The sequence below is a fragment of the Peromyscus maniculatus genome, chromosome 5 (genome assembly GCF_049852395.1).
Source record: "Peromyscus maniculatus bairdii isolate BWxNUB_F1_BW_parent chromosome 5, HU_Pman_BW_mat_3.1, whole genome shotgun sequence".
NCBI lineage: Eukaryota > Metazoa > Chordata > Mammalia > Rodentia > Cricetidae > Peromyscus > Peromyscus maniculatus.
The window spans coordinates 63,766,288-63,791,817 of NC_134856.1; the positions used below are offsets into that span (position 1 = coordinate 63,766,288).

Sequence of the window (25,530 nt, forward strand, 5' to 3'; positions counted from 1 at the left end):
ACAAACACTCACATTAATGCTGGGTGAGATAACCCACTAGGAGGAAAAGGGTCCCAAGAGCAGGCAAAAGAGTCAGAGACACCCCACTCCCACTGTTAGGAGTCCCACAAGAACACTGAGCTACACAATCATAACATAAATGCAGAGAACCTAGCACAGACCCATGCAGGCTCTGGGACTGCTGCTTTAGTCTCTGTGAGGCCCCCATAAACCCAGGTCAGTTGATTCCTCCGGCCCTGCTCACTCAGCGTTCTTGACCCCTCTGGCTCTCACAATTCCTCCTCCCCCTCTTCCCAGCTCTGAGGGCAGGGACCAAATGAAAACCTCTAACTTGAGTTCTCTCTCTGTCTAATGTTTGGGCACAAGCCTCTCTATCAGCTCTCATCAGCTTCCGGAGATTGTGAATGGACTAGGCACCATTCTGTGAGTATAGCAGAACATCATTAGGAATCATTTCATTTATTTTATGGTTTGTTTTTTGTTTTTTGTTTTTTGTTTTTTGTTTTGTTTTGTTTTTTGACCAGTCATGTTTGGTTCTACCCTAGGTCTCTGGACTATACATCTTCGTTTTCCTGGTCATCTGGGCAGTATCATGCATGGGCTCCCTCTTGTGGCTTGGGCCTCAAATTAGACCAGTCATCAGTTGGTCACTCCCATAAGATCTGGGCCACCATTGTCCCAACACATCTTGCAGGCAGGACAGATCATATGTCAAAGGTTTGTGGCTGGGTTGGTGTCCTAGTCCTGCCACTGGAAATTCTGCCGGGTTACAGGAGATGGCCACTTCAAGTTTCGTGTCCTCCATCCCTAGAGTCCTCAACACGGCCGCCTTCAGAATGAATGGTCATCCCCACTTAAAAAGGGGGGCTGTTATTCTCACCCTTGAAGAATACTGCTCCCCATGAACTCTCGTTTTTTGTTATTAGAATATTAATGATCACTTTTTATAGTCATAATTTTGTGGATTTTTGAGAGCACAGATATTTGAATTTTACCCTACAACGATCACTAGCATTGATTCAAATAACTTTAGTTAATACAAGTGTTACAAGGAACAGAATTCTGCTTTAGTTGTGATAACTGGGTCTTGTTTCTTTTTAGTGATGTTAATGAATACAGAATAATCTGCTTTAAACACACTGTATGGTAGTCATGATCATAATACTGTAAAATCTTAATTTAGGTTCTTTAAAATCATACTTAACAGTGTAAGTTATACAGAAAATTAAAGTTAAAAATAAAACCTTAGTTTAATAAAGCATTATGTATTTTCTTCTCTCATGTATGTTATTTTATTTGTATAACTGTGTAATAGGTTGCAAGTGTGTTCTTTATTTTGTAAAGAAGAAAATTATGGTTCAGATGAGATATATTTCTGTGAACTATTCTAAAACAGGGAGAGTGGAGAAGTGTTTTATTTTGTTCTGGGGGTGGGCTCTCTCCATTGTCAGCATTCAGAAGCCACTACAGCTGTGGTCCAAAATACCAGCCATTTCTCAAATTGGCAGCAGAACTGGTATTGTGTTCTGCTATAGTTTTCAAATATGCATAAAGCTAGTGTTCTAGTTACTGTGATAAAAACATGCTGACCCCTGAAGAGGGATGTGTCTTTTAGGTTCCACTTCCACTTCCATGCCATTATCCAAAAGGAGAGATATGGCAGAAACTCAAGGTCAAAAATATAGAGGAACATGGCTTTGTTGGCTCTCACTCTGTCTTAATCACCTATCTTTCTTACACAGCCCAGGACTAACTCTTGAGTGATGGTGCCACCCATAATGTGCTGGATTCTCCTCAGATCATTGATCAGTCAAGACAGTCTCTCACAGACATGGCCACAGACTAACTTGATCTTAACAATCACGCAGTTGAGATGATACACTCATACACATGTATGTTGCAGAATATTATTTTAAGATGTGTGACATTTGTTTATGCTGTGGAATATTTGTTTAATGATGCAAAGATGTGTTGCATTATTTGTGTTGCATTTGTTTAACTCTGTGAAGCTGAGTTACTGTGTCTGTCTAAAACACCTGATTGGTCTAATAAAAAGTCAAACTGCCAATAGTGAGGCAGGAGAAAGGATAGGAGGGGCTGGCAGGCAGAGAGAATAAATAGAAAAGATCTGGGAGGAAAGATCAAGGAGCAAGTGAAGGAGGAGGATTCAAGGGGCCAGCCATCCAGCTACACAGCAAGACATGGAGTAAGAAGTAAAGAATGGTACACAGAAATAGAAAAAGGTAAAATCCCAGAGGCAAAAGATAGATTGGATAATTTAAGAAAACCTGGCTAGAAGCCTGGTCTCCAAAGTGAGTTCCAGGAAAGGTACATAGAGAAACCCTGTCTCGGAAAAAAAAAGAAAGAGAGAGAGAGAGAGAGAGAGAGAGAGAGAGAGAGAGGGAGGGAGGGAGGGAGGGAGGGAGGGAGGGAGGGAGGGAGGAAGGAAGGAAGGAAGGAAGGAAGGAAGGAAGGAAGGAAGGAAGGAAGGAAGGAAGGAAGGAAGAAAACCTGGCTAGAAATAAGCCAAGCTGAGGCAGGGCATTTATAAGTAAGAATAAGCCTCCGGTTGTGTGTATGTATTTGGTAGCTGGGTGGTGGGCCCCCAAAAGACAAAAGAGCCAAAGTGTGGAAATAACAACTACACACTTAGGCTGGGTCAAGTTGAAAGCCAACACTAACTAGGACAGCAAGAGTTATGGAGACACGAAGACTTGTACCAAGATTTTGAGAAAAGCCAGGTTGTTAGGTAATGTGTAGTAGGTTTCCATACTGTCAGCTCCACAGTAGGCTATGCATAAGGCTGAGGTCGAAGTTGCCATGGACTTGCTAGGATGCTGGAGATGCCAAGAATGTGGGGTGTGTGTAAAGAAACCTGAAGTCAATATGTAGAGCAAACTTGGGAGAAAGACCAGGTGGACCGTAGACGGCAAGGCTGAAGAGGGTCTGCCTATGCCCTTTGGTGTCCCATCCGCCTCGACCAGCAAGGAAGACGCATCACCAGGCTCTTCTCCAAGCAGTTTATTCAGGAATCTTGAAACAATCTTCTGACTTCTGATCCCGGAGAAAGCCAACCCACAACCTAAATAGCTTCTGGGCAGCCAACCCCAATCTGCCACGTGGGTACTGTGGATAGGTCCAGGTGCGCGGAAGCAAGCCAAATCCTTAGCCTTAGCCAAATAAGGAGTTGTTTATTACAGAGAGCGCTCACCGTCAGGAGGGTGGAAGGTGCCATCTTTTGGTGTTCATTTCATGGAGTCATATTCTCCAGTTGGTGGACCTGGAGCTACATGATTTAGTGTTTTCCCATTGCGATTTTTTTTTTCTTGCTTTGACCAAGCTTTTCCTTTCTATTGCTCAAACTTTCCTTTTAAAATGCTAGTCTTCATTCTGTGACATTGTATAGTATAAGGATGCAACGTCTATTTTGATTTTTGCAAAGGACCAAAGCCTTGAGACTCAGAAGAGATTTGGAACTTTGGACTTATACACACTGTTGAAATTGTTAATCATATGGGGACACTCCAAGTTGGACTAAATGCAGTTTACATTATGAGAAGACTTGAGCCTTATGTATGGAATGTTCTGATTTATTTGTGAAATGCCTTCCACAGGAGTATGAAGTAAGTATTTGTTCCTCAAGTGGTGGTGCCATTTTTGAAAAGCTGTAGGGTCTTTAAAAGGTAGACATGCCCTATATAGTAGGTCACTAGAACCATCCCTTTGACAATTATTCCCAATCCTTAGTTTCAAATTTTCACAGCTTATAGATCTACCATAACATCAATATCTGCCACCTCACAGTCTGGCCACCTTGCACTGATTCATTATATTGAGAGTTGCTGGTAGCAAAAGGCCATGGGGTTATATAGCAGGTGACAATTAGTGTTCAAAAGGTCAGCCTATCAGAACCTTTGGTTCTGAAAGAGGACTAAGCCATCATGCATGGCATATCTTGGAGTTATTGCCTTTTGAATGAATTGGCTGTTTCTTGTTGTAAACTTCTTATACAATTACAGATTACATGATATCTCCCCATTATCATGTATCTTCATGTAGTTTATATATGTAATCTCATGATTACATCTTAATATTATGGGCACAAATACCTGTGGGTGGTCAGGAAGGTGCCTTTTTCATTTAGCTGTACAATTTTGATATGTAGAAAATATACTAGGATATGCTTCATATTCAGATCCATTTTCCCATGAGACTGAAGACACTTAAATCCTGCTTTGTTCCTTTTGCTCAGACTAACACAGAATATAATAATCTCTCCTCAGTCTAACACAAACTGCACACATTTAGTTTATTTTTACCTCAGAGCAAGTTCAAACTAGACTAAAGGCCTTTGTATATAGATCATAAGTTTACAACTTTACAGTTATGCATAAGGTCAGAGTCGCAGGTGTCTACCAAGGTTACTAACACAAAACACCCTAAGAAAAACATGCCAATTCTTCACTTGTCAAGTATGCTGATAAAAAGCTATGTCTCAGAGTTTGTCGCACTGGGCACTGTGCTTCCTCCCTCTGGTCCTGAGACCTTGAAACCTTACGTTACCATGGTAATGCTCTGCTCCTTACTGTCTATTCTAGGGATGTGCTATGACCTTGAGGATTTTGAAACTTTTCTCAGGATTGCGAGGACTCTCCTGTTAGAAATTTATGGATAGTCAGGCAAGAGAGGAGCTAAGAATGAGAGCTGAAAAGAACTGCAGATTTAGCAAAGCAGTAGAACAAAGAGAACAACAAAGAGATCAGAAAGCTTACTTAGAACAATCAAGTTATGGAATGAAAGAGCATGGAATGCATAGATTTATTTTTACTCTCAGATAAGTAGTTTTCCTAACTGGTTGTAGTTTCTTCTGTGGACTCTGGGAGAAAGCTCTTTGGGGCAGGCACCCAAAAATCTTTTGTTATTACTACACCATGCTTTTCTCATCCAGATGGACTTAAACTCTCTAAAATGACGTGACAAAACCATCCTTTCTTTGTCAAAGGTGTTTGTCACATGATTTAAAGAACTAATACAGTATCAGAGAACAGACAAAATTTCATAGTAAATTTCCTCATCTCTTTCTATCCTTGCCACCAATGAAAGAAGAATTCTACTGTACAGATATTATTCAAAATAAATAATCATCAGGGTTTGTTCTGAGGCTTACACAATCTTAAAACCAAATATTGGCATGTCACATACACTTTTTCATTTATAGCAGTGTTTCTGAAACAGAAAATTCCTGTGTATATATTTATACCAAATTGTAAATGATGATGTAGAAACATATTCCAATGCAGTGGTTTAACTAAAGCAGTGCTCACTTACATAAAGTAGGTGTGACTGGACCATCAATGACCTTCTTCAAGTGCTGTAGGACTACATTAGTAACTAGAAGAGCTTAAGGGAATTACAGACTCAAGTGGACTCAAAAAACTTTAAATGGATAGCATAATTATATTTATTTAATAACTCTAGACACTCAAAATGATGCTTTTTAAAAAGATGTATATTATAAATCAAATAAACATATACACATAAACAATATTTACATCAATATATAAATATAAAATAAACACTGGAGATTACTAATAATGTAACAGAACAATAAAACATAAACACACAGAAATAAACACTGAAGATAATAGAATAGTATAATTTATAATATAACATAATATAATAAAACACAAAATAAACACATGTTTTTTCTTGAAACAATTAGTAGAGAAGGGCAGATTTCCTCCTCAGCTGTCCTGTTGTGGATTGATGGTCAGAGAAGGTGTCAGGCAATCGTGGCAGGGTTGTCCTAGTTCCAAGATGAGAATAAGCTATTTTAAAATGCACAGTGCTCTCTTATGCTTTACAAAACTATATGGACTACTCTGTAAGGAGCTAGTTGGAGCATTCATAAAATGCCACTATATATAAAATGTAGTGTGTGTAATAAAGATGTTTTATATGATCCATCTTTCATCCATCATGAACATTCTGTTTAATAATTATATATCCCCATAGTGCACCATGATAACAGCTGTGAACCTTAATACTAATACCTAACTCTTACCTTAGATCCACTCTAACTATATATTCTGAAGCTTAATATTTTTTTTCTGGTTTTTTTTGAGACAGGGTTTCTCTGTGTAGCTTTGCGCCTTTCCTGGAACTCACTTGGTAGCCCAGACTGGCCTCGAACTTACAGAGATCCGCCTGCCTCTGCCTCCCGAGTGCTGGGATTAAAGGCGTGCGCCACCACTGCCCGGCTTTTTTTTTCTTTTTTCTTTTCTTATTTTTTTTTTTTTGAAGCCTAATATTAATACTAAACCTAGCCTTAAACTCCAAACTGGATCCTAACTCTAGTTCTTGATAACAATGAGGAAAACATGGATGGAGTTTAGGAATAACTTTCTCCTTATGAATGAAAGCTTTGTACTATAAACTCATTAATATTTTCATTAAATTTACAACACCTTTCTATTCCTTTTCTGAAGAATATATTCTCTCACCTTCCAACATACATGCTGCTCCATTTTCCTTCATTTACTTCCTGTGTTTGAAACTGCTCATATTCTTTATCCCACATCTTTCTCCTGCCTTGTTTCCTAATATTCCTGAACTGTTGCAATGTGACCCAAAACATACACACACATCTATAACCATATATCCATATGTATGTATATGTATATCTATCTGTCTGTCTGTCTATCTTTCTGTCCATCTGTCTATATCTCTCTCTATGACAGTCTTGCTTTAGCCTGTTGACTCGTGAGATAAACATTACATTGATAGTTAACTCTTTTTATCCATCATGGCGTTTATCCATATTTATCCATATTTCTGAGCAAAAAGACTGAGTGCATGTTTTAGATAAACATGCTTTCTAATGTCCTTTAAAATAAAATATAACTCAGCTTCCTTTCTCTATGTTTTCTCTTCTATTTCTTGTCATGGAGGGAAGAGTTATGGTTTATAGTACAACCTGCACAATAACATGCTCTTATAGAAATTGTTATAGAGATTTATACATGCTCTGAAAGAGATTGTATAAAATAAGGAGTTTATAGAATGAAAATCCAAACAATATTATGAAAGATTTAAACCATTCCATCCAACTGAAAAATACAACTATGAGTTATTGTATATTTTAAGTATATTTCCAAGTTTAGGATAAATTACAATATTACTAGAATAGAGGCCCCCAAGGGCCCAGCCTACTAGGACTCCTTCACTAAGTGAGGGACTCTGGCTTCTAGGCTCAGGGTTACCTCTACTGTCCCTGAAACTCTAGAACCACATAAGAGATCCTGACTTCCCCTTGTGGCCACATAAGAACACTGTGAATTTTGTCTTGGGGCCTGACCTGGATGGTCTCCTACACCAACATGAGGCCCAAGGATTTTCCTTCAGGATCCCAGGCAGCATGACCTCCTGCACCAAGTGAGAGGCCCTGCTTTCTAGAGATTAGCCCCACCGATGATACTTGGCAACCTCCAGAACCAGGTGAGACACTCTCATTCCCCTGATTAGACCTGTTTATACTGCTTGAACCATTCCTCCAGGTGGCTAGGTTTCACCTGTGAGGCACCACCTGTATTGATACAGGAACCCTGTTCTCGGCATTAGACAGATGCTGGTGCTCGAGCTTGTGGTCCTCAATATCAGTGACAGAGAGGGAATATCGCATCTCAGCCCTATCAAGTTTTAGTACCTCCAGATCACTTTAGATGCCTCCACTGGAACATAAAAAGTGACTTGAAAGAAAGAAAAAGGGGAAGAAAAATCTGACTAACAAATTAAAACATTTTCTCCAAAAATTACTGATCATGTAATAGAGACCTCCAAAGAGAATGACATGCATGAACTTCAGGACAAAGGATTCAAAAGAATGATTGTAACTATACTGAAGCCATTCTAACTAAGCTCATCAAAATCAGGGATGAAACTAATAAAATAGAATCCAAAAATTTCCAAAAAAATTAATGAAATTAAAAATTGATTCTTTGCAAAGATAAATAAGATTGAAAAAATCCTTATCCAAATGAGAGAGAAAACACAAATTAGTAAAGTAAGAAATGAAGGAGCCATTAAAACAAATTACAATGAAATTCAGAAATCACAAAACACATTCTTTAAAAATCTCCATTCCATGTAATTGTAAAATCTCTAAGAAATGGATGTATTTCTACATTCATTCTATATAACAAAAATTAAGTTAAGATGAAAGAGGTGATTTAAGTATGTCTATAACCACTTTCAAAATTGAAAAAGTAACAAAATGTTTATCAACTACAAAATGCCCAGGACCAGATGAATTAGTTACAGAATGCTACAGAACCCCAAAGAGGAATTTACACCCTTGTTACTCTGATTATTTCATGAAATAGAAAAAGAAAGATCATCTTCTAAATTCTTTTTATGAATCTGGTATTACCTTGATACCCAAACTAGATAAAGACACCACACAAAAAGAAAAGAAAACCACAGATCAATTTCTATGATTAACACTGATGCAAAACTTCTAAATGAGATATTGACAAACTGGGGCTGGAGAAATGACTCAGCATTTATGAGCTCTGACCACTCTTGCAGTGGACTTAGGTTCAATTCCCAGCATCTGCATCACAGTTCATAATTGTCTGTAACTCTATTTCCAGGGAATCTGATGCTCTCTTCTGGCCTCTGAGTATACCAGGCACACATGTGATGCACAAAATACATGCAGACAAAACATACATATAAAAATTAAAATAAAAAAAGATACTGGTAAAGTGGATTTAAGAACACATAAAGATTACTCATCACAAAAAAAAAAAAAAAAAAAAAAAGATTACTCATCATGACCAACTCTACTTCATCCCAGAATGCAGGGAGAAATCAAAGTATGTAAATCAATAGATATTACCTATCACATAAATAGAATGAAAGAAACCACATGATCATCTCAATATGTGCAGGAAAGACACAAAATTTGAACATTTGAACCTTAATAATAAAAGTTGTGGAGAGGTTAGATGTGGATAGAGAATATATCAAAAATTATACAAGCTATATACAACAAGTCTATGACCTACATTTTGGTAAATAGAGGAAAAAATAAAAACATTTGCACTAAGATGAAAAACAAGACAAAGATTGTTCACTCTCTCCATATATATTCAATAAAGAGCTGAAGTCCTGGCTAGAGCATTAAGACAAGAAGAAAATTAAAGGACACAGTCAAAGAACTCAAAATGTCTGAACTTACAGATGGTAGGATTTTAACATCTGTAAAGACTGTGAAGACTCCACACACACACACAAAAAAAAAACTTACAGATGATAAATACTTTAGCAGATTAGCAGCCTACAAAATGAACATTGAAATCAATAATGAATATCTGAATAAAAAAGAAATCAAGCAAAGAATCCCATTCACAAGCCCTAGGATATATAATCAATCTAGATATCCATCAGCAGATGAATAGATAAGGACAATGTGATATATATGAAATGGAATATTACTGAGCTGTAATTAAAAATGAAATAATAAAAATTACAAGTAAATTAATGAAACTAGAAAAAGTTTTACTCACTGAGGCCAGCCAGGATCAGAAAAACAAATTTCATATGTTGTCCTCATGTGCGCATCCTAGACTCTTGTACGTTTAACTTGGATGACATGAGGAAGCCACATAATTAGATGTGGCGTATTATGGATTGATATGGAGATAGTAAAATACAGGTAAAATCAAACCAGAGAAGGGGCATACTGGGTGTTGATAGTTTCAATCATGGAAGGGTGGAGGATGGGGGAGAGGAAATGCTTAATAAAAATGAAGGGCTAAGAAAAAGCTATATAGAAACCACTGACCATGAAAATTAAATAAATATTTAGAAGAGCAGCAGGACACGGCTGACAGGAAGCAACACTGGGAGCCTATGCTGGGCTAAAGGTTCAAGGGTGAGAGAGTAAGTGGGAGCACGGAGTGAGGTGTAACTGAACATAAACCGAGGCTGTAGGAAGCCTTGTGGAAGCTACTAGTTTGCAAACTACTTTAAAATATGTTTAAACAAACTAAAAAGGGTTTGTTGAGAGGTACCTGGAATGTGTTGACCTCCCTCAGGAGTCATGTGTTTTTTTGTTTTTTTGTTTTTTTTTTTTCTGGTGAAATTCCAAGAACCAAGGGCAGGATACCTCCTTATGAGAACACACATTATTGCTACAGATTGTTGTTTTTCATAACTAATGATAAGACTCCCTTGCTGAAGATAGCACACAGTCTGGTTACAGGCCATTCAGAAATCAATCCCTAACTAACAAGAAAACTCTGGCTTTCACAGCAATAGAAGGTGTGCTTCAGACCCTGGGTGGTGAAATGTATCAATGGACTTATCCAGTCCTGGACCTTTCACATAACAACACCGGCTGGCTAGGCAAGCTGTCTACAATGGTTGCATGGCGGTTATGTGAAAAACCAGCCACATTCTGACTGAATGTGAGGCCTGCTGCACAGGATGGCTTTAATGTCTGGTGCTGTAAACCTTGTCAAAAGTTTTTGCCTGGGAAAGTCAGAGGCTGCATGAGGAGAATCTATTAGTATTATTACTTAGGTTTATACCCATAGGTTTGTTCTGTTCTCAACCTTAGTCAGAGGATTCTTTTTGCAGAGGACATGGTTAATGCAGAGACTCTTAACTATTTAACATGATAAGAATAAGCCACTGTGAGTGCTCATCTGCAGAAGGATCATTTATTTTAACCTCTCACTACCGAAAGTTCAGGAAACATTGAGGAAGAATGATCAGAAAAAAATGTAAAAGTCTGAATTTAGAGAGAAGTACTTTGAAATCTTCCTTTGGGGACATGACGTAGCTGATGTGCAGATCAACTCAAAGCAGCTACGTGTCTTACAGTAGACTTGCACAAGATCAAGGCAGTCAAGATTCCAGCATGAATGAGGAAGAGCCTCCGGAGGCCCCAACTGATGGTTGTGAAAGGAGGAGACTAATTTATCTGTGGGCTTGTGGCTGCTGGCAGGTTGCTCGTGTCCCAGCAGGTGTCTTCACACATGCACAGATGCTCAGCCCTAATTGGACTCAGCAGGCTATTAATAATATTTTTTAAAAAGACATTAAGCCCAGAAGAAGATTGATGAGTATCAGGATTATTTGGAGGGAGTCAGTGGTGTATGAAGGTCTCAAAGACTAAATAAAAGTGTTATCTAAAACAACATTTCCTTTTGATGTATTAATTTTAAAAGTGATATTAAATTTAACCTTATTTGGCCTATGGAACATTATTGTGGAAACAGCATAAAGTGTGTAATTTAAATTTAAAGATTTACTCACAAATGACCGCTTAGTTTTTCCACCACTGTGCTGTTTCTGCTCTTCTTCTGAGGTCTGCTTTTGGTCTTCCATGACAGTTTCTGTTGACAGGTGCATAGAGCTTGTCACTAAGCTAACTACAACGAGCTTTTAGATAAAAAGCTGTTCATTGTTATAATGCATAAAAATTTATTCTCGTTTTCCCAAGTAATAATTTGTAAACTATACACTTTGTCGCATACTACATGTCAGAATGTTCTATATGCACCAACATGTGAAAGGTAAAGGGGTGTTGCTTTTCCTGTGGTTGGCCTAGGATAGCCCAGGTAGAGAAAGGGCTCACTATGCAGTGTTGGGAAGGACTCGGGTTATGTAAGTCTAATGTGTAATTTCTACATGCTTGGACCTTCGCGTTTACAATTACAGTGCAAGCAGATCGTTCTACATGTCGCTGAAGACTGAATGTGGCACAGGTAAGTTAGGGAAATGGTTTAAGAGAAGGTAAGACTAGAGAGTGATGTGTTTCAGGACTGAATTAAGGGGCTATTCAGGAATACTGAATATATAAAATGATCGCAGTCCAGAACCCGAAACAGAACGTCAATAACCTACAAATCTGAAGCCGTGCAGAACTGGACTCTCATTATCCCTTGATGTTAGGTGTGAATGGCCCACATGAACTATTTTATGGTGTTTGTGTTACATTGTCTTTTTCTGTTGCACATTTTGCTATGGTGAAAAAACTCGTTAGGTGCTTTGTGATGTGTTGTGTAACTAAAAAAGAAAATCCCTAAACAGAAATATTAACAATAATAAGAAAAATTAACAAAAATAAAACAAAGTATAAACATTTACAAATAAAGAAACGAGAGCATACAAGTTGTATGGATCTGAGAACTTTGCATTTAGAGCTTGCAAGAATTGCTCTAGAGGAGTTTAGGAAAAGGTTCTTAAAATATGTTAATTGTGCACGATAAGGACAAAAGAAAGCATGTATTAATGTTATATTGTGTATTTGTAGCTACAGACCTGAATCAATGACTGATCAACAGCACTGAACTAACTGATATGTACATTGCAACACACACAGATGCAGACAAGCACCAGCCTGAAGCATTTACAAAAAGTGCACCCTAATTTACTCTGATATCATTTTCCTAACAAAACAGAATAAGCTAATTCAAAACAATCCTGTTCTGGAGAGCTGGCCCTGCCTGCCCCTTCGTGTCTGCTATGTGGTAGGTGGCATGTAAGAGGGAAAGATGCCTTCTCCCCTCCCCCATTACCATCCGCAGCAGGTGAAAGAGCTGGCCCTGAGGTCACAAAAGTGGGAGAGCTAGCCCTGACCCTCCATGGCTGTAGCACACAAGAGAGCAGGCTCTGTACCCTGTCTGGGCAGCACACTAGAGCTGACTGACCTGGTGTGGGGATGCAAGTGAGCCAGCCCTGAGAGTGTGAGAGCAACCGAGCTGACCCCGCCCCCACCCCATCATTTCCCATGCATGTGGTCATGGGTGAGGGAAAGAAGCCCTCTCCCTATGTATGCCCTTTGTTACCTGTGGCAGGCAAGGGCTGGCCCCAGAGTCATCAGAGTGAGAAAATGAGCCCTGCACCTCACCAGGACAGCACACTAGAGCTGGCCCTGTTGTCAGGGTCACAGGTGAGCCGGCACTGAGGGCTTGAGGGCAGGAGAGCTGACATACCCCCCACCCGCACCCCTCCCCCCATCCCGCCTCATATGCCCCACTAGAGCAATCGGGAGAGAGGGCCTTGCACCTTGCCTGGGCCAAACAGTAGAGCTGGTTCTGGTGATGTGAGTGAGTGGGACCCGGATCTGAGGGCCCAAGAGCAGGAGAATGATGCCTGCTCCTTGTCATGTGCTGCATTAGGTGAGCCAGCTCACCTAATTAGTCGAGGCAGTGCTGGAGAGCTCATCTGGGCAGTGACGATGAGGGAAAGTTAGCAAGCTGACCAACCAGCTTACCCCAGGCCCACATCCAGGCCCAGAACCAGGGCTATGGGTTGGCCCACCCCAACATCCATCCCATTTATGAACTGTCGGAGCATATGAAGAGGACAAACCTACAGATCCAAAACAGCATGAGCTTCACGACACAGGACCACAGGAGTCCTCTGGCAGGAATCTCAGTGAGAGTCCATTATTGGTGGTATGGCAGAAACCAGAGGCCTTGAGCCAGACCAGTGACTCCTGGCAATGAACATTTGCAAGTAAAGATGAATGGACTAAAGAGTAAACTCTCAACCAGCCACGCTGCAGCTTCCACAAGAGTCTTCTTTTCTTTCCTTTTTTTGTTTTGTTTTTATGTTTATTTTTGTTTTGTTTGGTTTTCAGTATTTCTTTAAATTTTTTTTTTTTTTTTGTGGGGGAGGTTGCAAGGGCAGAGGGTGGATGTGAGGAGACAGGGAGATAAGTGGGATCAGAATGCGTGATGTGAAATCCACAAAGAATCAATAAAAGTAAAAACAAAACAAAACAGCAATCCTGTTCTTATATATTCATATTTATTTCATATATTCCTGAAGATAATGCAAATTGCATATGGACACCTGAGAGGTATGGGAGGGAGGACTCCTTTATTGGCTATCTAAAGTTACCTGTTACTCAGATTTGATAACATGTATTATTACCATTTTATTCGTTCTTTTGCTTACTATATTTAATTGGTAATTTTTTTGTCTACTTATAACAGGTAGGTTTCTGTTCTACACAAACATTCTATATAACAAGTATCTTTTTAAATGTACTACTTACCTGGAAGTATAAGCAAAATAAACCCTTTCCTTTCCAAAAAAAAATGTACTACTTACTTTTCTCTAGATGCCTTACTACATTTTCTTCTGCATCATTGTTCATATTGGATGAATGCGGAGCTTCCATGGAAGTTTCTTGCTGTCCATTAGCACCAGACACACTCTGTCAAATGAGTATTGTTACATGTTTCAGAAAGGTCTTATGTGATTTCTAAGAACATGTCTGAATTCCTAATTTTACAAAAATTGTACTTTAAAATCTATGAAGTACATACTGCAGACAAAGATATTTTAATGGGAAATCTAATATATACACTGAAGCTTAAATCTATCTTTCATTTTTCATGGCACCTCATTATGGAAGAGGAATACAGAAGAAAGGCACCTCATTCACAGAGTAGGACCTGATGCACAATGTAAACAAAAGTAATTACTTTCAGATTAAGAATGCTTAATACTAATTTTTATTCACAAATGAATTTGGAGGATATTTATAAAACAAATAAATGCCTATACTATAAACAGGAGATTTTCTTTAAACAGTATTGATTTCTATTTTCCTATTTGTCTCCCTTTAATTTTCTTCTCTTTACTTATTGCTCCAGCTAATACTTGGAACACAATTATTAAAAAGGAGTGAGCCCTGTTTCATTTATGACTTCAGTGGGATTGCTTCAGTTTTCCTCTATTTAGGATGATGTTGGTTTCTCATATAGAGTTTTTATTGTGTTGAGGTATGTTCCTTCTTGTCCTACTCTATGGGACTATTATCATGAAGGTCTATTGGATTTTGGCAAAGGCCTTATCTGCATCTATTGAGATCATATGATTTTTGTCTCTAAGTCCATTTATGTAATTTATTTCATTTATTGACTTGTGTATTTTGAACCATCTCTGCATCTCTGAGATAAAAAACAACTTGGTCATGGTGGATCATCTTTTTGGGATGTGTCTGTTTTTAGTTTGCCAGTTATTTTTTTTCTTTTATTTTATTTATTTTTTTTTATTTTACAATACTATTCAGTTCTATATAACAGCCACAGATTCCCTTGTTCTCCCCCTTCCTGCCCCCTCCCCTTCCCCCCAGCCCACCCCCCATTCCCACCACCTCCAGATCAAGGCCACCCCCGAGGACTGAGATCGACCTGATAGACTCAGTCCAGGCAGGTCCAGTCCCCTCCTCCCAGACTGAGCCAAGCATCCCTGTATAAGTCCCAGGTTTCAAACAGCTATCTCATGCAGCGAGCCCAGGACCTGGTACCACTGCCTAGATGCCTCCCAAACTGATCAAGCCAATCAACTGTCTCACCTATTCAGAGGGCCTGATCCAGTTGGGGGCCCCTCAGCCTTTGGTTCATAGTTCATGTGTTTCCATTCGTTTGGCTATTTGTCCCTGTGCTTTATCCAACCTTGGTTTCAACAATTCTCGCTCATATAAACCCTCCTCTTTCTCGCTAATTAGACTCCTAGCGCTCCACCTGGGGCCTAGCTGTGGATGTCTGCATCCAGATTCCTCAGTCCTTGGATGGGGTTTCTGGCACAACTATTAGGGTGTTTGGCCATCCCATCACCAGAGTAGGTCAGTCCCGGCTGTCTCTCGACCATTGCCAGCAGTCTTTTGTGGGAGTGTCTTTGTGGATTTCTGTGGGCCTCTTTAGCACTTTGTTTCTTCCTTTTCTCATGTGGTCTTCATTTACCATGGTCTCCTATTCCTTGTTCTCCCTCTCTGTTCTTGATCCAGGTGGGATCTCCCGCTCTCTTTTCCTCGACCCTCGCCGTTCATTGCTCCCACTCATGTCCAGGCTGTTCATGTAGATCTCATCCATTTCTCCGTCATTGGGTGATCCCTGTGTCTTTCTTGGCATCCTGTTTTACAGGTAGCCTCACTGGTGATGTGAGTAGCAGTCCAGTCATCCTTGTTCCACATCTAGTATCCTCCTATGAGTGAGTACATACCATATTTGTCTTTCTGAGTCTGGATTACCTCACTCAGGATGATTTTTTTCTAGATCCATCCATTTGCCTGCAAACCTCATGATGTCATTGTTTTTCTCTGCTGAGTAGTATTCCATTGTGTATATGTGCCACAATTTATTTATCCAATCTTCAGTTGAAGGGCATCTAGGTTGTTTCCAGGTTTTGGCTATTACAAACAATGCTGATATAAACATAGCTGAGCAAGTGCTCTTGTGGTATGATTGAGCATTTCTTGGGTATATGCCCAAGAGTGGTATAGGTGGATCTTGGGGGAGATTGATTCCCAATTTTCTAAGAAAGCACCATATTGATTTTCAAAGTGGTTGTACAAGCTTGCATTCCCACCAGCAGTGGAGGAGAGTTCCCTGAGTTCCACATCATCTTGCAAGTTATTTTATTGAGCATTTTTGAATCTCGGTTCACATGCTATCATGTTGCTATTGGTTGCACTCCACAACCTTATGGGTTGCTCTCCATTGTTGTGGAAATATTTTCTCTAAATTTGCCAGTAAAATGGACTGGATATTATAACCATAATTCTTACTTGACAACTGTTTTTGTTATATATAGTTTTACTATGTTAAAGTTAAAACCTTCATTTTTTAATTAGACAGAAAGGGGGAAATTCCGTGGAACAATCTTTTTGTACACTGTAAATATGTATTACTCTCACTGGTTAATAAAGAGCTGACAGTCCAACAGCTAGGCAGGATTTGGGGGGCAGAGAGAAAGCTGGGAAGAAGAAAGGCAGAGTCTTAAGAGTTGAGAGGAGTTGCCAGCCAGATGGAGAAGCAGCAGCATAGAAAGTACATGGATGAGGTAAATGAGCCTTGGGGCAGCACATAAATTAATAGAAATGTTCTAATTTAAGTTGTAAGAGCTAGTTAGTAACAAGCATAATCTATTGACCAAGCATTTATAATTAATAATAAGTCTCTGTGTGGTTATTTGGGAGCAATGGCCAGGACACAGAAATACTCTGACTATGCTCCACAATGTTATGGTAAGGGCTTGTTGCAGAAGACAACACTTATGTTTTCCAACATGAATAGTTGGGCCAGTGCCTACGTAGAAGCTTCCCCCAACCTGCCTGTAATCATGTAAATGAATGGAACCAGAAAAGATCATATTGAATGAGGTATCCCAGACCCAGAAGGATAAATGTTGCATGTTCTCTCTCATGCAATAACAATTAATGAAAAAACAAGGCTGTGAAGGAGAGCAGGCAGGGGTATATGGGAGGTTATAGATGAAGGAAAGAAAAGGGGGAAATGGAAATAGATAAGATCTCCATGAGTAAACATGGGACAATGGGGGGAAATGGAGGGGAGGGGATGAGGGATGAGAGTATGAGGAAACAGGATAGTCAAGCTGGGTAAGGGATGGAGTAGGAGAGCAATGAAAAGGGAGAAATGTTCTAATTATAATTTCTATTATATTATAATCCCAAAATTTGAAAGACAAATTATGGAGAGTGAAGTAGACATAGTACACATGTATGAAGTTTTCAAAAATTAAAATTTTATTAAAATAAATTAATAAATAAAACTAAATAATGAAATTTGTTTTTCACTGTTTCCTCTGTCCAGTAATGACATCTTATTTGATATTCAATGAGTGAGCACATGCTCATTCCCAGTTCAGTATCTTAAGCCTCAAACTCAGAAAGATCTCTCACCACAAAATATTATTCTCACTCTCGTCCTGTATGCGCTACAACTTTCCCTAAATTTCTCCACACTGACACCTTACAGTTTCTTTTCATCCGATTTGAATGCCTACTTCTTCCTTGATTTATGTTCCATCATTGTAGCATATGCCCTTTCCTATAAATTCAGGGCTTGACATCTCAGCATAGAACAGATATTCACTAAAGGAAATTTATATAGGTTCAAAACATCTTAAAAATGCCTTCACCATGTCCTGAGCACATTACTGTATGTTGTTTTCTCTGAAAAGATTGTGTAAAATGGAAATATATGGTGCTTTGCATCTATGTGAACTCTTTTCATTACTCAATTCCTCAAAATGTACTCACTAAGGACAGTGGATAATCATTGGGAAATAATTCTCATTTAAATGAGCAAAAGAATTTCTTTGTTGTACATTAATGACAAAGCCTCTATTCTAAAAGTGAACATTCTCTTAATAGGCAATTAATTGGACTATATGATCAAATACTTTCTTTAAATAAAGAATTTGAAATCATTCTGTGACCCTGAGGAAAAATATGAACTTTCAACCCCACTGTGACTGACTGCAAATATGGAACCACAGTTTGTTTCTTTTTTTTTCCACTGAGAATTACAACTTTTCTAATGAATCCAACTCAGAGGTTAGCACTTTCACATCATTCATTACAGAAATAGACTCAATGACGCAAAGCACGTGATCATGTCATTAGGTGCAGAAAGAGCCTTTGACAATATCCATCATCACTTCATGATAAAGTCTAAGAGGAAAGGCAGCATATTTTCAGCATAATAAAAGCAATAAACAGAAAACACACAGCCAACATTTCAACAAAGGAAACTCAAAACATTTCTACTAAAATCAGGAACAAGACAAGGATGACCATTCTTCCTCTTCCTGTACAGTATGGTACTTGAATACTTAACTAGAAGAGTAAGACAAGAGGAGATAAAGGTCATACCAAAAGGGAAGGGAGAATTGAAAGTATTCTTTATTTGTAGGTGGTGCGATTCTATAAAAGAAGACTCTAAAAAACTCCACCAGAAAACTCTGACAGCTGATAACATCTTTAGCAAAGTAACAGGATATAAAATCTAAACACAACAATTAGTAGCCTACCTGTATACAGACAACAGACATACTGAGAAAGAAATCAAGAAAACAATGCCATTCAAAACAGCGCCAAAGTATAATAAATTGGAGTAAATCTTACCAAAAAAGTGAAAGACCTGCACAAAGACCTTACACAAAGGTGTAAGACAGTGAAAATAAGAAATTGAAAAAGTTACCAGACATGGAAATACCTCCTATGATCACATAGTCATAAGGTTAAAGTTGGGAAAATGGACATCCTAACAAAAGCAATCTACATACTCAACACAAGCCTCATAAAAATTCCAATGCTCCCACAAATTGTGTCACCATTTTCCCAATACATGTTGCAGGCAGGATAAATTGTAAGCTGAAGCTTTTGTGACTGAGTTGGTGTCCCAGTCCCACCACTGGAAGCCTTGCCTGGTTACAGAAGATGGCTGGTTCAAGATCTGTATTCCCCTTTCCTAGGAGTCTTCACTAGTGTCACCCTTGTAGATTCCAGGGAGTTTCCACTGCACTAGGTTTCCATTTCTCTCCCAAGTGTCCTCCAACTCCAGTCCTCTTTCCCTGTGCCAGGGGTGTTGGGCTGGGGGACCGAGAAAAGTCAAGGGAGGGGAAACTGCAATTGGGATGTAATGTATGAGAGAAGAATGAATTTTAAAAATAAGATGACCTATGGAAAAAAAGTTTCCAGTGCTTGTTCACAGAAAACAAAAAAGAAAAGTTAAATTCCATATAGAAACACAAAAGACCAAGAGTAGTCAAACAACAAAACAAAAAATGAAAGCAAAACTGATGGCGGCATCATCATCATCACAGCTTCAAGTTACAATTCACAGTGATAGCAATAAAAACAGCATGGCAGTGGCCCCCAAACAATGACATTGATCAGTAGAAGATAATTGAAGAGCTACATATAAGCCCACTTGATTTTTGTAAAAGAGGCCAACGATGTGAAAAACAAATGGTGTTGGTCACACTGGATATAGATAGATGAATGAAACCAGATCCCTATCTCTCACCTTACACAAAACTCAATTTCACATGGACCAGGTATCTCAAAATAAGGCTTGATACATCAAATCTGATAGAGGAGGAAGTACAGGATAATCTTTAATTCAAGGGCACAGCAAAAGACTTTCTGAACGGGACACTGGTAGCATAAACGCTAAGACCAACATAATAAATGAGACCACATGAAACTAAAAATCTTCTGTACAGCAAAAAACACCATCATTTTATTGACAAGGTGGCCGGGCTTACAGAGTGATAAAAAGTCTTTACCAGTTGTACACACAACAGAAGGTATCTAGAATATACAAAGAACCCATTCATTACTTCAAACGATGAATCATGGTGCTCACATTTGACCTTATCTTTACCCATGTGAGTAAATATGTCAAAAATGAAGCAATTACAATCACCAGATACTTACTTACTACACATTAAAGGAAACTATTTAGCTATGTAACAGGATTCGAAGACTATTCTGTAATTAGTAATAGATCAAATGCTTTCACTTTAATAGTAAATTATTAATCTGTTGACTGTGTAAAGTAGTTTAAAATGTAGCATGTTGGATATGCCAACATCATTAAAGCAAACAATATTAAATAAGAAGTTTAAATTTAAATTTTTACATACAAATTCTTGATTTTCTGCACTCTTATCAAAATTTCTCTCATTTTCCAGTTTAGATTTTGGTATTTCTTCTTTTAGTTCTTCATACAAATCTATATTTTTTATGTAAAAAATATGAACAATTATACAAAATAATATTCTATAAAAATAGAGTAATTTAAAGTTAGATGTTATTTTTAAAATGTTATTTCAGTTAACCACGTAGTATTTGTGTATATTTATATCCTTAGAAAAATTGTTATGGTAAAAAAAAAAAACACTTTATTTGAATAGATACAACATATTGACTAGTTTTGAGTCATACATGCCTTTATAGGATTTGTCTGGAAATTCATAAATGACATATATACCTGTCTACAGTTTCCATATTTGAAGGCACTGTGGGAGAACACGTTCACTGATTACTTCATCAAAATTATCCTTAGTTTATCACACATTTATCTGTAAACAGGACAACATACTTATGCTCTATACCAATGGTTCTCAACCTTCCTAATGCTGCGACCCTTTAGTTCAGTTCCTCAAGTTGTGGTGACCCCCAATTATAAAATTATTTTGGCTGTGATTTCATAACTGTAATTTTGCTGCTATTATGAATCATGTTGTAAATATCTGTGTTTTCAAATGGTCTTTGGTGACCCTTGTGAAAGGTTCGTTTGACCCCTAAAGGGTCATGATTCACAGGTTGAGAACCATTTTGTTCTGTACTGACAAACTGCCTTTTTATGACTCACTCTGGAGTATACAACTTTTTTCAGAGAAAAATGGGTGTCGCTTTCTTTGTGGCTACCCTAGTCCATTATTACTGTACAAACTTTCCCACTTCAGCTAAAACCCACTTTACAGGTATATCTGTTTCTCTCCTTGACATGTATGAACTATATTTGGGGTCGTCCTTAGATCAGCAGATCTCATTTGTTTTTCTTTTTCTTTTTTTTCTGTAATTATTTTGTGTTTCTGATAGGTGTTAACACTGGATTTTGAAAGTAAGGATGACATTCCAGACAGGGCTTCTCTACTGATAATGCCTGTGCTGACACACATACATCGAGTTTCAGGCAAGAGAGTGCAGAGAAATGAAAAGATGCAAAAGCAAACAAGAGATGTAGATAAGTAAGTAACAGGATTTTCAGTGACTGCTTCACCAAATGATAGTGTATTCTGCTTTATTGAAACAGATTATAGACATGCTTTATAAATAGCACTCATTTTCCTTGTAAATCAAATACAGTGCAACACACATGAAGGGAATCGGTGCACTATAAGTGCTAGAACAACACAAACATGGTTTTTCTTATTCTGAAGATGTGGTGTATTGCTGTTTTTCCAGGACAGAACAGAATCTCTGAGCTCAGATATGTCTTTGCTTTGGTCTTTCAGGCAGCTTTGACTATATGTGTACATTCTGAGACCCAGGACTACATAAATCATGTTCAAACTTTGGAGAAGTCTCATTAGTCTCATGATGGACTTTTGTAAGTTACTAGAAAACAGAAGGATTACACACTGGAAAAGTTAAGGCAATGGAACATGAGTATTAAACATTGAAGTTGAGCTTACATGTATAAAAACTTTATATTGTGCTTGTGAATATATTTTAAAGCATGCACACCACTAATGGGATGGCATTGCTCATGTCAAACCCTACCATCCCTGTCATCAAGAACTAAGTGGCATCACTGGGAACATTTGAAATGTATTAACATGCATGGAACAGAAAAAAATGACTTGGGAAATTTACCTGGTTCAGATTGCTGTGGTTCAGACTTGGGTTTGGAGATTGGATGAGAATAATCCCTAAGCTGAATAGATTTTGAAATGAGATGTTTAATCAGTGTTTTGGACTTCAACCAATATTTAATTATTCAATATAAATATTAAAATGCAGTTACCTCTGGGTGTGGACATTTGTCAGCCCACACTGAAAGAGAAAGGATAAATAAAATCAATTCCATGCACAATGACAACTTCAAAACTACCTTTATGAAGGCTTCGGGTGCAATGACTTCTCGTTCCCTTCTTTCAGCATAAATACTTGTTAATTTACTGGTTAGGACAGCAGCTAACAGAAATATATTGAAATATACCAACGCAATCTACAGACTCATGTAATCCCCATTGAAATTCCAACATAATTTGTTGCAGATACTGAAAAAGAAACTTTCAGCTTCATATAGAAACACAAAAAACTCAAGATAGCTAACACAATCCTGAACAATAAAAAAAGCTGGAGGCATTATCATCCCCGATTTCATGTTTTATTACAGAGCTATAGTAATAAAACAGCATGGTATTAATGTAAGAATAGACATGTGTCCAATTAAATCAAGTTGAAGACTCAAACATAAGTTCACACACCTATGGACACTTGATTTTTGATAAAGAAGCCAGAAATACACACTGTATAAAAGACAATATCTTCCATAAATGGTGCTGACCAAACTCGGTGGCTGCACAAAGAATAATACATATCGACCTGTGTTTATTAACCTGAACAAAACTCAACTCCAAATGGATCCAGGACCTCAACATAAGACCAGATACCCAGGATAAGACAAAAGAGAGCATGAGGAATAGGCTTGAACTCCCCGGGACAGGAAAAGACTTTCTGACGAGACACTGGCAACACAGGTACCAAGACCTACGTTTGATAAATGGGACCTCATGAAGCGGAAAGCTTCCGTATGGCAAAGCATCAATTGGCCAAAGCATCAGGCTACAGAATGGGAAAGGAACTTGAACATTTAAAAATCTAATATGCAGTTAGTATCTAAAATATATAAAGAAGTAAAAACTGGATTCCCAGAAATCAAATAACCCAACTAAAAATGGCGTTCAGAAATAAAAGGAGAATTTTCAAGAAATGAAACACAAACAGCTGAAAAACCCTTCAGCATCCTTATTCACCAGGGAAATGCAAATCAAAACTAATTCGAGATTTATCCCCGTCAGAATGGCTAAGACAAAACAAAAGAGAGCTCATGCTTGCGAGGATATGGTGCAAATGAAACACTTATTCGTTTCTGGTGAGAATGCAAACTTGTACAGCCACCATGGAAAGCAGTGTGGTGTTTTCTCAGGGAGCTGGGAATTGATCCACCTCAAAATCCATCTACACATCTCACTGGCATACACCCAAAGGACTCCATATCCTACTACAGATATACCTGCTCATCCATGTTCATTGTTGTTCTATTTACAATAGCCAGAAATGAGAAACAGACTAAATGTCCTTTAACTAATGAACAGATAATGAAATGTGACACATTTACACAATGGAGTATTTTGCTTCTGTTAAAAATGGAAATTATGAAACTTAGAGGTAAATGCATGGAGCTAGAAGAAATCATCCTGAGTGAGGTAATCCAGATCCAAAAGACAATATTATATGGTTTCCCTTAAATGTGGATGTTAGCTTTTAAGCTGTAGCCATCTATGCTAAAATCCATGTGACCACAGAGATTCTGCATCAAGTAAGGGACTGCTGGAAAGGATCACTCAAGTAAAGGGAAATATAATATAATCTATAGTTATAGAAAGACAGTGGAAAGATGAAATGGGAAGGGCAATGGAAAAGAGGGCAGGGTGGGACTATGGAGAGGGACAATTCACTAAAGACCATTTGAAAAGCCACATGGAAGCCTACCACTGCAGAAGCCTTCTAAAATATATATGTATATGAAATAAATTCAAGTAACAGGGGAGACAATGCCCCAATTAGACACTTTTGCCACCGTGTGACACCTTCAGTTACACCTAGTTGAGTGAATGGCCAAAGTGGCCCCATGAAAACTCAATATTTTAGGTATCAGAGAACTCATAGATCTTTCTGTGACTATCTCCATTTTGCACATTACTCAAATTTGGTAACATATGGGTCTTATTACTGTTTGGTTGTCTTTTATCGTACTAATTTATTCAATTATTTCTTTGGATGGTATAATATATCAGAGTTTGTCTTACATAATATCTCCTCATAATGGCTCTTACCTTGGTTTATTTCATTTTTTTCTGTATCATTTCCAATGCTGGATGAATGGGTAGCTTTTCGGGAAGCTTCCTGCAGTGGATAAGGGTCAAAGACACTCTGTCAAATGGTATTAGTAATATGTATCAGAAAGGTCTTATTTTTCTTTCTATGAATATACCTTGATTTCTGACTTAAGAAAAGTGTACTTGAGAATATATGCAGTATATATTGAAGACCATGATATCTGAATGGGGAATCTTATATATACACTCAAGTTTAAGTTCATCTTTCATTTCTCATGGCAGGCTATTATGTACAAGGAATTTAGAACAGAGGAATCACATTTATAGACAAAGTAATACCTGATGTTCATATATCAATAAAAACAAATATTTTTATATTATAATACTTCAAACTAATATGTACTTCCTAGTAAAGTTGGAGTATGTTTATGAAATAAATGTTCACATTCTTAGTAGGGCCATTTCTTTAATGCAAGATTAAACACGAAGTGTTGTAACAATGACACTATGTGGTTAGTCATAATTGAAGATCTGAATCATGTTAATGTATTTATATTATATCATGTTAAGTGTGAAGGGAACGAGGCAAAAGTTGCTTAATTTCAGTAAAAATGAGCTAACAGAACTGACATATTTTGTTTATTTCTTATAGATTAAAAAAACTGGAACAAAATGATAAGACCAAAATGTTTTTCTATGTTATTCTTTCAACAATATTATTGGAATACTAAGTAGGCATAGTATGCAAATGTTTCTCAGTGAACAGAAATTTCCCCCAAACACATCATTTCCACATTTTTATTCTATATGTTTACAAGAATAACCAAATCTTGCTTTCTCATCATTCAAGAACTTTGCCAGTTATGAGAAGATGTTGTCCACTATTCTATATGTTCAGTAATGCCATCCTAATTGATATTTACTGAGTGGACACACATTCATCTTCTAAGACATCTTGGCTTTCATGCTTAGATCTCTGATGACAAAATACCATTCTCACTCCTATCCTGTACTAACTACAATTTTCCCTAAATCACCCCCATTGTCATATGTTTT

General features: G+C 37.9%; 1 protein-coding gene across 7 annotated transcripts in view; it reads right to left on the bottom strand.

The window, feature by feature from the left end:
• Window positions 1-5,636: 5,636 nt before the first annotated feature.
• The window catches only part of LOC107400425 (uncharacterized), a 49,038-nt gene continuing 29,144 nt past the window's right edge, over window positions 5,637-25,530 (bottom strand). For 4 of the 7 annotated variants that reach the window (XM_042277906.2, XM_076572388.1, XM_076572387.1 and 1 more), the window contains 7 exons: window positions 24,472-24,541; window positions 22,374-22,402; window positions 22,223-22,283; window positions 20,485-20,573; window positions 14,134-14,239; window positions 11,326-11,405; window positions 5,637-5,806 (listed from right to left, as the gene is read on the bottom strand). In XM_042277906.2, coding sequence (XP_042133840.2) covers window positions 5,783-5,806; window positions 11,326-11,405; window positions 14,134-14,239; window positions 20,485-20,573; window positions 22,223-22,283; window positions 22,374-22,402; window positions 24,472-24,541 — 459 coding nt within the window. In that variant the 3' untranslated portion in view covers window positions 5,637-5,782. Of the gene's footprint in view, window positions 5,807-11,325; window positions 11,406-14,133; window positions 14,240-17,554; window positions 19,427-20,484; window positions 20,574-20,735; window positions 20,923-22,222; window positions 22,284-22,373; window positions 22,403-24,471; window positions 24,542-25,530 lie in introns of those variants that run through there. The other 3 variants (XR_013051418.1, XM_076572389.1, XM_076572390.1) reach the window with 3 other exon arrangements.